Here is a 13,542-nt window from a genome sequence, read left to right on the forward strand (position 1 = left end):
AAGGTTTCACAAGGTTGGGAAGGTGGGAGGTAGAGGGATGAAAGAGGAGCTGATACCAAGGGCTCATGTAGAAAGAAAATGTTTTGAAATTGATGATGGTAACATGTACAAATGTGCTTGATGCAATTGATGTATGGATTGTTATAAGGGTCCGTAATAAAATTATTTATAAAAGAAAAAAATTAAATCAACAAAAAAGTTAAATCTACTCATTGAAGCAGTCCTTTATTCATCTACTTAGTGAGTGAAGAAAGTTTCTCCTTGCTTTATAACCAATTATGTAGAAAATTCCATGGAATCTATTAATAAAAGATATTGTTTTAGAAATATACTAGGCTCAAATTCTGATTTGGGTTTTGTTTTCTTTCTTTTCTTTGGGGGGTTTCCTGCATCCCTCAGTGTTCAGATATCCAGGGAAAGGTCGTGGAACCATTAAGTTTTCCTAATGAATGGGATACAAGCACAATCTAACTATGTAAACTGCTTCATGCTCACTTGTACTTTTAGAATCAGAGTACACTTTTAAATGTTGATTTTATACAGTTAGGAAATTTGACATGTTTAGATGTTTGCTCTTTTGTGAAAAAAAATTCCATCACTTGATCCATAATAAGTTTTGGAAGTCAGAATAAATTAGTCCTTTCAAGTTTTCCCTCTTACCCCAAGTCCAAGTTTCCTATCACAGTATTTCTTTTTCAAAGGGACTGGGAAGAAGGCTTTCTGAGTTTAGAAGGGTCAGCAATGTGAGGAGTTGCAGTTAACTTGTATCAAGCAAATAATGTAGATATTGTCAGGCCTTGTCTGAAACGGCAAAAGGTAACGATGGCAAACAAAATGACAGAGGTATTCTGGGCATTCCTTTGACTTCACAGAATTTTCCTGCCTGAGCATCTTGGTCCATTTGCACTAGGGTAGTTCATATGCAGTAGAATTGAGTCAGAAAGTCAGTTTTAATATGAAATGGGAGATACCAGAAATAATAGAAATTTCGTGTTGAATGTTTTAATTATTGTAACAAAAATATGATGAACATTTTCTGGAGGACATGGCATACATGAGGGGGTAGCCACGCCCAAAATTGAATTTTTTTCAGAACTATGCATTTAATTTTTTTTTACAAAACAACCTTATCACTTTTAAAATATTCTCCATTACACTTAATTCATTTGTCAAATCTGTGATTCCATTCTTGGAAACATTTTTCAAACTCTTCTGGATGGCTGACAGCAGCTCCCTCGACTTTTTTTTCCCTTCACCTCTTCTGTGTCCTCAAATCGCTGCCCTTTCATGTCCCTCTTCATTCCCAAACAAAAAGAAGTTGCACCAAGTGAGGTCAGGTGAGGAAGGTGCATGGGGCAACAGAGGCGTGCTGGTGTTTGCCCAAAACTGGCTCACTGAGATGGTTGTGGGAGCAGGTGCATTGTTGTGGTGGCAAAACCAGTCCCCTGTCTGCTAAAAATCAGGCCTTTTTTTGGTTACATACTATTACAGAATATTTTCAGAACGTCTAAATCAGTGGTTCTCACCCTTCCTAATACTATGATTCTTTAATACAGTTCCTTATGTTGTGGTGACCCCCCAACCATAAAATTATTATCCTTGCTACTTCATAACTGTCATTTTGCTGCTGTTTTGAATTAGGCAACCCCTGTGAAAGGGTCGTCTGACTGCTGCTCTAAATAGAAAGCTTGACTAACAACAGTCGGACCTGGTGGAACAAACTAAATGCACATCTAAAAAACTATTGAGCATCATCTTAATCTTTGACTTCACTTGATGAGCTTTTGGTCACCAATAATGACCTTGGGGAAAAAGTCTGATCACTTTGGAGCTGTTCTTTCAAAGAACGGCATGTTTGCATTCAACACTTTTTCCTAATCAATGAGAACCGAAGGCATAAATTTCTTAGCGACCCTTCTCATTCCCAAATCTTCCCTTAAAATTCTCTGAACAGAGCTCAAAGGTAGTCCAGATAACTTCCCCATCTCTTCAGTGGTCCATCGTCAGTCTTCCAGCACAAGTGCACAGATTTTTTTCGACATTTTCATCCATTTGGAAAGTGGTTTGTCATCAATCAATAGTTCACCTTTTTTTAAATGAGAAAACCACTCATACACTTCAGTTTTTCCCATAGCACAGCCCTTGTAAGCTGTGTTCAACATCCCCAAAAGTTTCTGTGAAATTTTCCTCAAGCAGAAAACAAAATTTCACAGCCAAACACTGTTCTCTTAAATTGACCATCATAAAAAGCAAGGTTTGAGTGAAACAGCTTTTACGAAAAATTGCCTTGTGACCTGGGAGAACTTTCCCTGGTACACTTTTCCCATTTTGGGGGTAGTGCCCCTTCATATAGATATTCTTTAAAGCTTATTTTTGATTTAGTTTCCCTCTTTCAACTAGATATGTACACACCATCTGTATGTCTGGAATTTTTAATAATCAGCAGTGTACATTAAAAAATTTTTTGGTTAACAGCATTATTGAGATAAAATTTACATGCCACACAATTCACCCATTTAAAGTGTCTTTAATTCGTTGGTTTTTAATATATTCACAGAGTTGTGCAACCGTCACCACCATCAATCTTAGAACATTTTTATCACCACAGAAAGAAATCCCACAGCCATTAGCAGTCAGTCCTCATTTTCTGTCTCTCTGGTCTATTCAGGACATTTCCTGTAAATAGAATCATACATGTGTTTTTCATGACAGGCTTTTCTCATCATTTATCGTCAGGTATTAAAGGTTTATTCTTTCTGTGGCATGTGTCTGGATATCATTTCTTTTTTTTCTATGTCACTCCTTTTTATTACCAAATGATATTCCATTGTATGAGCACGCTGTACTTTATGTGTTTATCAATTGATGGACAGTTGGGCTGTTTTCACTTTTTTGACTAAAGTGTGTGAATGAAGCTAGTAGATAGTAAATTCATGTGCAAGTTTATGTATGCACATATGTTTTCTTTTTTATTATTTGCCTAAAGAAGAATTGCTAAGAATTATATTGATTTTAATTTGTACTCTATATCAATGGATTGAGTTTGGTAAGATGACCATTAAAAACCAGTCTGAGTTCATGTGTAGAGATTGGCTGTATTTGGTTCATTCTTCTTAGAGAATAAGAATTTTGACTTAAGGCAGACATTTTGCTTTATGTTTTCAGTAATAGATAATATCTTATCAATATTCAGGGATAGCTTTCTACCTTACAAATGTGTCTAGAATTCATATGAACCCCCAATAAAATGACTTAATAATAATAAAAAAGAATGTTTCTAGATTTGATCTTTCTTCTTGCTTAACCCTTGTGAATAAATTAAGGATTTAGAATAATTATCCCCAAACACTGTGTAAATTTGCTTTAAAAAACTTAGTATCATCTGGTAACTCATGCATTTTTTACTCATTTTGAGATAATTCTGGAGTCACAAGAAGTTGCAAAGACAGGAAAGTAGTCCTGTGCATGCTTAGTTTAATTTCCTACAGTGTTTACATCTTACATACTTATAGAATAGTACCCAAACCAGGAACTTGGCATTGGCACAAATTGTTTGTAATCATTTTAATCACATGATGTGCATATCTGTGTAATCACCGCTGCGCTTCCATCATACAAACAACTTCCTCTTGCTTCCCCTTTGTAGCAGTACTCTCATTCCCTCTTGTTCATGGTACCTTAGTGTCTGTTCCTGATTTTGTCATTTTGGTAATGGCACCATACAATATGCAGCTTTGGGGATTGGCCTTTTCATTTTGACACAGTGCCTTTGACATGCATCCAAGTTGTTAGGTGTGCCAGCAGTTTGCTCCTTTTTATTAGTGAGTATTCAGTACTTACTCAAGGTACTTACTGGAAGCACTTACTTGTCTGTGTCAGGAAATTTGTACCCATTCCAAAGAAAGGTGACCCAAAAGAATACTCTAATTATGAAACAATATCATTGACATCACATGCATATAAAATTTTGCTGAAGATCATCCAGCAATGGTTGCAGCGGAACCTTGAGTGGGAGCTGCCAGAGGTTCAAGCCAGGTTCAGAAGAGGATATGGAACAAGGGATATCATTGCTAAAATCAGAGTGTATCAGAAAGATATTTACTTGTGTTTTATTGGCAATACTGAATTGGCTATATTGGATTGTTTGGATCATAACAAACTATGAATAGCTTTGAGAAAAATGGGAATTCCAAAACACTTCATTGTACTCCTGGGGAATTTCTACTTGGATCAAGAGGCAGTTGTGTGAATAGAGCAAGAGAATACTGCATGGTTTGAAATCAGAAAAGTACGCATCGGGGGTGTATCCTTTCACCATACTGATGCAATCTGTATGCTGAGCAACTAATCAGAGAAGTGGGATTATACGGAAAAGAATGTGGCATCAGCATTGAAGAATGGCTTATTAATAACCTGAGATAAGCAGATGACACCGCCTTATTTGCTGAAAGTGAGAGCTTGAAGCACTTGCTGATGAAGATCAAGGATTTTAGCATTCAGTATTTATTACAACTTCATGTAAGGAAGACCGAAATCCTCACCATTGGATTAATAGATAACATCAAGATAAATGGAGAAAAGATTGAAGTTGTCAAGGATTTTGCCTTGCTTGGATCCATGATTGATGCTCATGGAAGCATTACTCAAGAGATAAAAAGACACTGCATGGAATAATTCTGCTGCCCAAGACCTCTTTAGAGTATTTAAAAGCAATGCTATTTTAAGGACTAAGGTACACCTGACCCAAGCCATGGTATTCTCTGTTGCTTTATATGCATGTGAAAGTTGGACATTGAATAAGGAAGAATCAGTGCATTTGAATGGTGGTGCTGGAGAAGAATGTTGAAAGTACCAGGGACTGCCAAAAAGACAAGCAAATCTTGGAAGAAGTACAGCCACAGTGCTCCTTAGACACAGGATGGCGCGACTTTGAATTACATAATTTAAACATGTTGTCAGGAGAGATCGGTGCCTGGAGAAGGACATCATGCTTTGTAAAGTAGCAGGGCGGCAAAAAAGAGAAAGACCCTCAAAGAGATGGATGGACATAGTGGCTTCAACAATTGGCTCAAACATAGGAACAACTGTGAGGCTGGCTGGCACCAGGTCCAGACAGTGTCTCATTCTGTTGTGCATAAGGTTATTGTGGGTTGGAACCAACTTATTGGCACCTGATGACAACAACCACGATATGCTTTTATCACAGTTTAACCATTTCTTTACCTGTTGAAAGGCATTTGTATTGTTTCTGGTTTGGAGTTATTATAAGTAAATCTGTATAAATTCATGTGGAAGTTTTTATATGAAATGTTGTCAACCCTCCCCTTTGCCTAGGACATTATGCTAGTTGCTATGTTTAGTTTTTGAAGAAACTTCCAAACTGTTTCCCAGGGTGCCTGTACCACTCACTTCACATTCCCACAGACAGCAGTGTGTGAAAGAGTTAGTTCCTATGCATTTATGCAGCTACCATTTTTATTGTCACTATTTTTATTTGAGCCATTCTGATAGGTGTATCTTGGTAGCTTATTGTGGTCTTAATTTGCATTTTCCTAATGTTGAACACCTTTTCCTGCCATCTGTATGTCCTCATTGAAGGCATGTCATTCATGTCTTTTGCACATTTTCTCATTGATTTGCTGGTTGTTGTGTTTTTAAATGTTGAGATTTGAGAGCTCTTTAAATATTTCGGACATGAATTCTTTGTCAGATTTATGGTATACAGATGTTTTCTCCCATTCAGTATCATGAGTTTCTGCAAAGCAAGCTTCTAAAGTTTGATGAAATCCAGTCTATCAATTTATTTCTTTTATAAATTATGGTGTTGATGTCATGTCTAAGAGCTCCTCACCAAACCCGTTTCCACAGATTTTCTCCAATGTTATCTTCTGAGCATTTTACATTTAAATCTATGATCTATCTTGAATTGCTTTCTGTATACAAGGTGAGATTTTAGTACAGATTCGTTTTCTTGCTTTTTTTTTTTTGTAGGCTGTGTCAGCTTTATTTTTTTAAAAATCATTTTATTGGGGGCTCATATAACTCTTATTACAATCCATAATGCATCCATTGTGTCAAACACATTTGTACATTTGTTGCCATCATCATTTTCTTTCTTTTTTAAAAAAACTTTATTGGGGGCTCATACAACTCTTTTCACAATCCATACATGCATCAACTGTATAAAGCACATTTGTACATTCGTTACCCTCATCATTCTCAAAACATTTGCTCTCCACGTAAGCCCCTGGCATCATTAGCTCATTTTCCCCTCCCTCCCCACTCCTCTCTTCCTCATGAATCCTTGATAATTTATAAATTATTATTTTTGCCATATCTTACACTGTCTGACATCTCCCTTCACCCGCTTTTCTGTTGTCCATCCCCCAGGGAGCAGGTTATATGTAAATCCTTATAATCAGTTCCCCCTCTCCACCTCACCCTTCCTCTACCTCCCGGTATCGCCACTCTCACCTCTGATCCTGAAGGGATCATCCATCCTGGATTCCCTGTGTTTCCAGTTCCTATCTGTACCAGTGTACATCTTCTGGTCTAGCTAGATTTGTAAGGTAGAATTGGGATCATGATAATGGGTGGGGAGGAAGCATTTAGGAACTAGAAGAAAGTTGTATGTTTCATCGTTGCTACACTGCACCCTGACTGGCTAATCTCCTCTCCCACGACCCTTCCATAAGGGGGTGTCCAATTGCCTACAGATGGCTTTGGGTCCCCACTCCTCACTCCTCCTCATTCACAACCATCATAATTTTTCAAAACATTTCTTTTACTTGAGCCCTTGGTATCAGTTTCTCATTTTCCCCCTCCCTTCTCTACCCTCCCTTCTTCCTGAACCCTTGATAATTTATAAATTATAATTATTTTTCATGTCTTTCACTGACTGATGTCCCTTCACCCGCTTTTCTGTTGTCCTTCCCCCTAGGAGGGGGTTATAGGTAGATCATTGTGATCGGTTCTTTCTATCTACTCCCACCTTCCCCTTAACTTCCTGGTATGGCTACTCTGCATCATGGTCCTGAGGAGTTTATCTGTCCTGGATTCCCTTTGTTTCCAGCTCTTATCTGTGCCCTTGTACATGCTCTTGTCTAGCTAGATCTTTAAGGTAGAATTGGGGTTGGTCATGATAGTTTCGGGGAGTAAGCATTAAAAGTTGTATGTTTTGTCGGTGCTATACTGCACCCTGACTGGCTTGTCTCCTCCCCAAGACCCTACTGTAAAGTGATGTCCAGTTGCCTTAGATGGACTTTGAGTCTCCACTTTCCACTCCCCCTCATTCACAGTGATAGGATTTTTTTGTTCTGGGTCTTTGATGCATAATATCTGATCCTATCAACACCTCATGATCACACAGGCTGGTGAGCTTCTTCCATGTGGAATTTGTTGCTTCTCAACTAGATGGCCGCTTGTTTATCTTCAAGCCTTCAAGACCCCAGATGCGATATCTTTTGATAGCCGGTCACCATCAACTTTCTTCACCACATTTGCTTATACACTCTGAAGGAGGAAACAACGGAACCGACAATTCTGGGGGGACATGGGAATGGAGTGGCAGGAGGAAGTGGGTGTTAACAAACCAAGGGACAAGAGATTCATTTTCTTATTGCTGCTTAACTTCGGCATAATCTATTGCTCTACCACTGTTTGTTGAGAAGACTGTACTTCCTCCATGCATTACTTGGCACATTTGTCAAAAAGCATTTAGTTGTGCTTAGTATGAGGGTGTTTCTTGGCTTTCTCTTCATTCCCATGAATTCTTTTCCAAAACAGATAGATGTATGTCTAGCCCTCTACCAGTACAATAAAACAATGATTACAGAATTAGGATTAGAAAATACAGAATTTGATGTGCTATTATCTTCTCCCTGTGTAATATGAGAACATTCAGGTTAATTGAATTAACATTTGGAAGAAGGGAGGGGTCACAACTCATCTTTTTCAGTTAATATTAAAGCAAAATTAGTCAGATGGGAGCAGAATTCATTTAAAGCATATGGCAGGGAGATGGGGGCGCAACAGTGAAAATTTGATGAGGAGTAGACTTATGGAGTAAGAGCAAAGAGTAAAGTCCTGAAGAAAAACTCACAATTTGGCCTAATAACACCTGAATTAATAGGCTAGTCATATTTTACAAACTCATTTTTTTATTTTCGCTACATATTTAAAATGGAATTATTTTACTGAGTGCCAACAAATTGAACTTACAGACTAATTAATCTTACCCCCCCAAAAAAGGTTTTATTAACTACTCCAACTGACTGTACTTTAGGACCTAAAGAAAATAATATTGAGGATAAATCTTCAATTAGAAGTATAAAATATTACCATAATAATAATGTTATTGCTATTGTTGCATCATTATTATAAGATTTTTTTGTAGCTCTCATGAGAACTTAGCAACTTTTGATGTTATATCTAACAAGATGTACTTAATCTTAGGTTGAGGGTTAATTTCTTCCCTCGTTTACTTATCTTTCCCATTCAAAAGTGCCCATGTATTCAGAGCTTTTGCGACACAAAGAACACTGTCAACTTAAAAATACTGCTGTTTCTAAAGCCATTTTAGAGGAAATCATAGCTTTTGTTAACGAGTAGTGATGTTTGTCTTCCTTTTATTGAAAAGGCGTTTTGATGAAGTTAAAATGAGTAAAAATATTTAAACAAATATTCAGTTAACAAAACTGATTTCTGTATCTGGCTACATCATCTTCCTGAAAACTGTAATTATGCACATTTAGTATGTCACTGGTAAAAGTTGGTGCCAAATGTGAGTCATTTCTTCTTCAGCTGAATTAAGAAGTCACCTTTGGACCTGAAATGTCATAGACACTTCTCTTTATTTACCTCTGTGTCATTTTCCTAATCAAAAGCAGACTCCTGTATTGGAAAAACCTTAGACCATGGATATGGCAGAGAAGTCGTCACTGTGTAAGGGGGACCAAATCGTGTCCTCAAATCTGCCCAGAGCCACTGGTGGTTTTTGGCATTTTGACTTTGACTCTATATTTGGTGTCTAACTACAAATAATTGCTGTTTCAAATAAGATTTTATTACTTTGAATGTTTCCTGGTAGATCACATGGTCCCTGGTGATTCTGAAGGCACTTTAGGAAATCAAAATGAAGCCAGGGTCTTCTCTTGTGTCTCTTCACCATGGCTGATTTTAAAGTTTTATAGTCATCGAGAAAGTTAGAAGCATTCCAGCATTTTAGGGTCCAGATTGTCGGGGCAGAGATTGTTGTTTTTAGGTGCTGTCAGGGTGGTTCTGACACACAGTGACCCTGTGGACAACAGAAGCAGATGCTGCCCATTCCTGCGCCATCCTCACTGTGTGCCTATGTTTCTGATACGTTGTTTGCAGTCACTTGTCTGTCCATCTTAGTGAGAGTCTTACTCTTTTTTGTTGACCCTCTTACTTTACCAAGCATGATAATCTTCTCCAGGCACTGGCCCTTCCTGATAATATCCAAAGTGGATGAGGTAAAGGCTTGCCATCCTGACTTCTGAGGAACATTCGTTCTGCTGGCACTCTGTCCATGGTATTCCATATTCTTTGCCTACACAGAAGTTGAAGCCATCAGTTTTTATGGTAGAGATTATGGAAACAAAAATCATCCTCTTTCACTGGTAGTAAATGGAGCTTATAAGTCTCTTGTGAGAATTTGTTTTATTCATTGTCCTAAGTTCATCTCCCTCTGTTGTGCATTGCAGTGGGATACAATCCTCCTCCTCCCATTTGAGTAAATGGACAATAGTTCTAGAACAGTCAAGCATATTAAATGTATAGGAAAAAAACAATCTTTGCCCTTGTGGGGAAAGGTGTGTAACCAGACCATGAATTATACATTTCATTGTTGGCATTAGAATGAATATGTAGTGTAGGAGAAGTGGATTGTAGTGAACAACTGAAGTGATGTTTCAACTGAAACACATGCCATTCTAGCCCAAAACTATTTGGGATCCTCTAAGCATCATCTCTAGGAGCCCTGGTGGTGTAGTGGTTACCACTTGGGCTGCTAATTGCAAGGTCAGCAGTTCAAAACCGCCATCCGCTCTGTGGGAGAAAGTCAAGGCTTTCTAGTCCTGTAAAGAGCAGTTTTACTCTGTCCTGTAGGATCACCATGAGCCGCTATTGAGTTGATGGCTGTGAGATGTGCCATCTCTGGGTAGTAACAGCTAGTGTGCAGCTCCCCAAGGTTAAGATGGCTATGAGAATGTATAGATGAAAGTAAAATGATTTCTCTATTATCTGTGACTGTATCGAAGTACTATGTACATCCTTTCAAGTGTTCTTATTTGAGGTACTATGTGAGACATTAAGAGCTATTGCTCCTATCCTGATGCAATAGTGCTATTGTGTAGGAGTGCTAGCTGGGAAAAATTACCCGTGAAGCTAGAACAGCCCAGAGTGGGCCTTGGGGAAGAAGTGACACCCGTGTTATTTGTCACAGTGTCTTTGTACCCCAAACATCAGAGGTGCTGACCCCTCATTAGCTACTCAGTTTTCCCCCAGAAACAGAGTGCCCCATGTCAGCTGGCAAATCAGGAAGAAAAATCTAGAATATGAAGATAATTTATTCCTGAATTTAGTAAGTTGTTTTCAAAACAACCTTTGTGAGCTTGATACTTCACATAAAGCATGAGGCTTTCAGTCTGCTGAGATACTAAGGACTGTTGACCCTAGCATTCACCTGAATGTGCTATCCTGAAGTCCACAGAACTGTCGCTTCTCAGACAGGTAATCAACTTGAAATGCATAAAAAACATGAACGGAACTGAAATATGTAAATCAGTGTGTGACTCAGAGTAAAATGAAAGGCTCCTATGGTGAACTATTTCAGGGTTCATAGTTTTCCTAATCACACGTTCATGTCTATTTTGTCTCCTTCTTTATGCTAGACATCATATTCTTTTTTAAAAATGGTATCTAATACTGAGAGAATTCCTAGGCAAAAGTATATTCTCTGAGGTAAATAGGATCCAGATCACTTAGGGCTTATTGATTTTATGATCAGTACTTAGGTTGCTGCTAAAAGCAGATAGCTTTCCAATACATATCTGAAACCTAAGAGGCCGCTCCACCTCGATCCATCTTCAAGAGCAGCAAAGAACTGACTGTTCCCCATATGGCTTCTCAGACAATTAGGAATGAAAACTCCTGCTAATCGTGATGGTCATTCATCTGTGGAATGCTAGCTTAGACTCATATTAAATACTCTTCTTCACCTCTAGTGGAAAGTCATAATGACTGTCAGAGAGGAAGAAAAGAAAACTGAAATCACTTTAAAGATTCCCGTCTCGACTGTATTATTGCTTTTTTGTACAAGTAACAATTGATTGAGGTTTATTTCTTTACTAGAGAGGCCTAATGTTAAAAGTACAATGATGGTGTCATCGAGAACAGGAGTCTTAGACTGATAGCTTAATCCATTAACTGACTTTCATTTTCTTATATTAAGCAATGACCTCTTTAATGGGCATTTACAAAATAAATTTAGAGTACAATGAAACTTGTAAATTCAGAGACTTTATAATAGAGAACCTGTGGTTATTTGATTTGGATTTAACTGGAATTTAATATTTACAAAAATAAAGACTGGTTCTTTAGCATTTATTTTTCTTTAGTTGTGTGCTTTATTATTTTTTTCATCATTTTATTAGGGGCTCATACAGCTCATCACAATCCATACATACATCAATTGTGTCAAGCACATTTGTACATATGTTGCCATCATTATTCTCATAACACCTACTTGAGCCCTTGGTATCAGCTCCTCATTTTTCCCCTCTTCCTCCCCTCTCCCCCCGGAACTCTTGATAATTTATAAATTATTATTATTTTGTCATATCTTACACTATCTGATGCCTCCTTCACCTACTTCACCATCCATCCCCCAGACCTTGTAATCTGTTCCCCTTTACTCCCTCACCTTCCATCTACCCTCCCGATATTGCCACTCTCACCACTGATCCTGAGCGGTTCAACTGTCCTGGATTCCCTGTATTTCCATTTCCTGTCTATGCCAATGTACATCCTCCTGTCCAGCGGGATATGTAAGGTAGAATTGGATCATGATAATGGAGGGGGAGGAAGCATTCAAGAACTAGAGGGAAATTGTATATTTTATCATTGCTATACTACACCCTAACTGGCTCGTCTCCTCCCCGCAGCCCTTCTGCCATGGATGTAAATTTCCCACAGATGGGCCCTGGGACCCCACTCCGCACTCCCCCTCATTCACAATGCTATGGTTTTTGGTTGTTGGTAGGGTTTTTTGGTTTTTTTTTGGTCTTTGTTGCCTGATATCTGATCCCTTTGACACTTTGTGTGCTTCTTCCATGTGGGCTTTGTTGTTTTTTAGTTAGATGCCCCCTTGTTTATCTTCCAGCCTGTAGCAATTTTTAATTTATGAACTACACATGGAAATACTTTATAGAGTGTAAGGAAACATGCACTCCTAGAATGGAAAGAGCTACATTAGCGCCATGGAGCTCTGACTGAATTTCTGTTGAGAAACTGAACGGGCAAATGTGGTGGAACAACGTTGGGAAGGACTCGAAAGCCATGTTTTCATATGCTCTGTATTTTGTGGAGAAGAGGCATTATGTAGTAGAAAGTCTTAGACTGGAATTTGGAAGATTGTAAGTTATAAGCTGGAGGACATACCTGAATGGAAGGATTTTATGAGGGAAAATACTATTGTGGTCAAATGATAAATCAAGCAAAATACTTAAGTAATCAAATAATGTGTCATATAAAAGAAATAATAAATAACAGTAATATATAGCCACTTTAAAATATTATCTTTAATAATATGATATATTTATTAAAACTTTAATAAAATATTATCTTTAATAAGAACAATTTTTTGTTAATTAATTTGAAACAAGATTACTGGTTTTGTCCTCAATAGGGTCGGTGGGAAAGTCAACAAGATGTATCCCAAACAGTACTTTCCAGAGGACAAGCTCCAGGCTCCCCATCCCCTTCTACTTGTCCCCCAAATAATAATTCTCCTGATCCAGGTAAGCTACACTTTCATTTGCCTGCCAATATCTTTAATTTGAGCGTATTTCAGAAATTGTTTGAATTAGAGTTCCCTGCCAGGTAACCACTATCCTACTAATTAATTTACATATAAGTCATCCTTTTTATTGTTTTAGCATGTTGAAAAGCATTAATTTTTGAATTTGAACATATTTGCATTTCTGTATAACTACCACTTGATACCATTTAAAAATGGTGCACTATTTGTTTCTTTTTCCATTTGTTAATATTTTGTCAAGGCATTTTGTAAATCTCAGTAATGCATATCTACATGTAGTTTTCTTTTTATGCAGCAATGAGGTAGTTAGGATTTGTTGGCATGATTGGGTGGACCTCATAAAATGACTTGGGTAGTGTTTCCTGCTGCTGTTTGTTTCAGATTGGATAGTTTCTTCCATTTCCAGTATTAAGCACATCCATGGAATTTTCACTCCAGTTATTGTTGTTTTTAGCTCTCGAAATTCCATTTGGTGCTATGTT

General features: G+C 37.8%; 1 protein-coding gene across 1 annotated transcript in view; it reads left to right on the top strand.

Moving 5' to 3' along the window:
* KIF13B (kinesin family member 13B) overlaps positions 1–13,542 on the top strand; it is a 267,948-nt gene that overhangs the window by 205,935 nt on the left and 48,471 nt on the right. Inside the window, exon 36 of the mRNA XM_075556442.1 lies at positions 12,929–13,040. Coding sequence (XP_075412557.1) covers positions 12,929–13,040 — 112 coding nt within the window. The remainder of the gene's footprint in view (positions 1–12,928; positions 13,041–13,542) is intronic.

This window comes from Tenrec ecaudatus, chromosome 8 (assembly GCF_050624435.1).
Source record: "Tenrec ecaudatus isolate mTenEca1 chromosome 8, mTenEca1.hap1, whole genome shotgun sequence".
NCBI classification, from domain to species: Eukaryota; Metazoa; Chordata; class Mammalia; order Afrosoricida; family Tenrecidae; genus Tenrec; species Tenrec ecaudatus.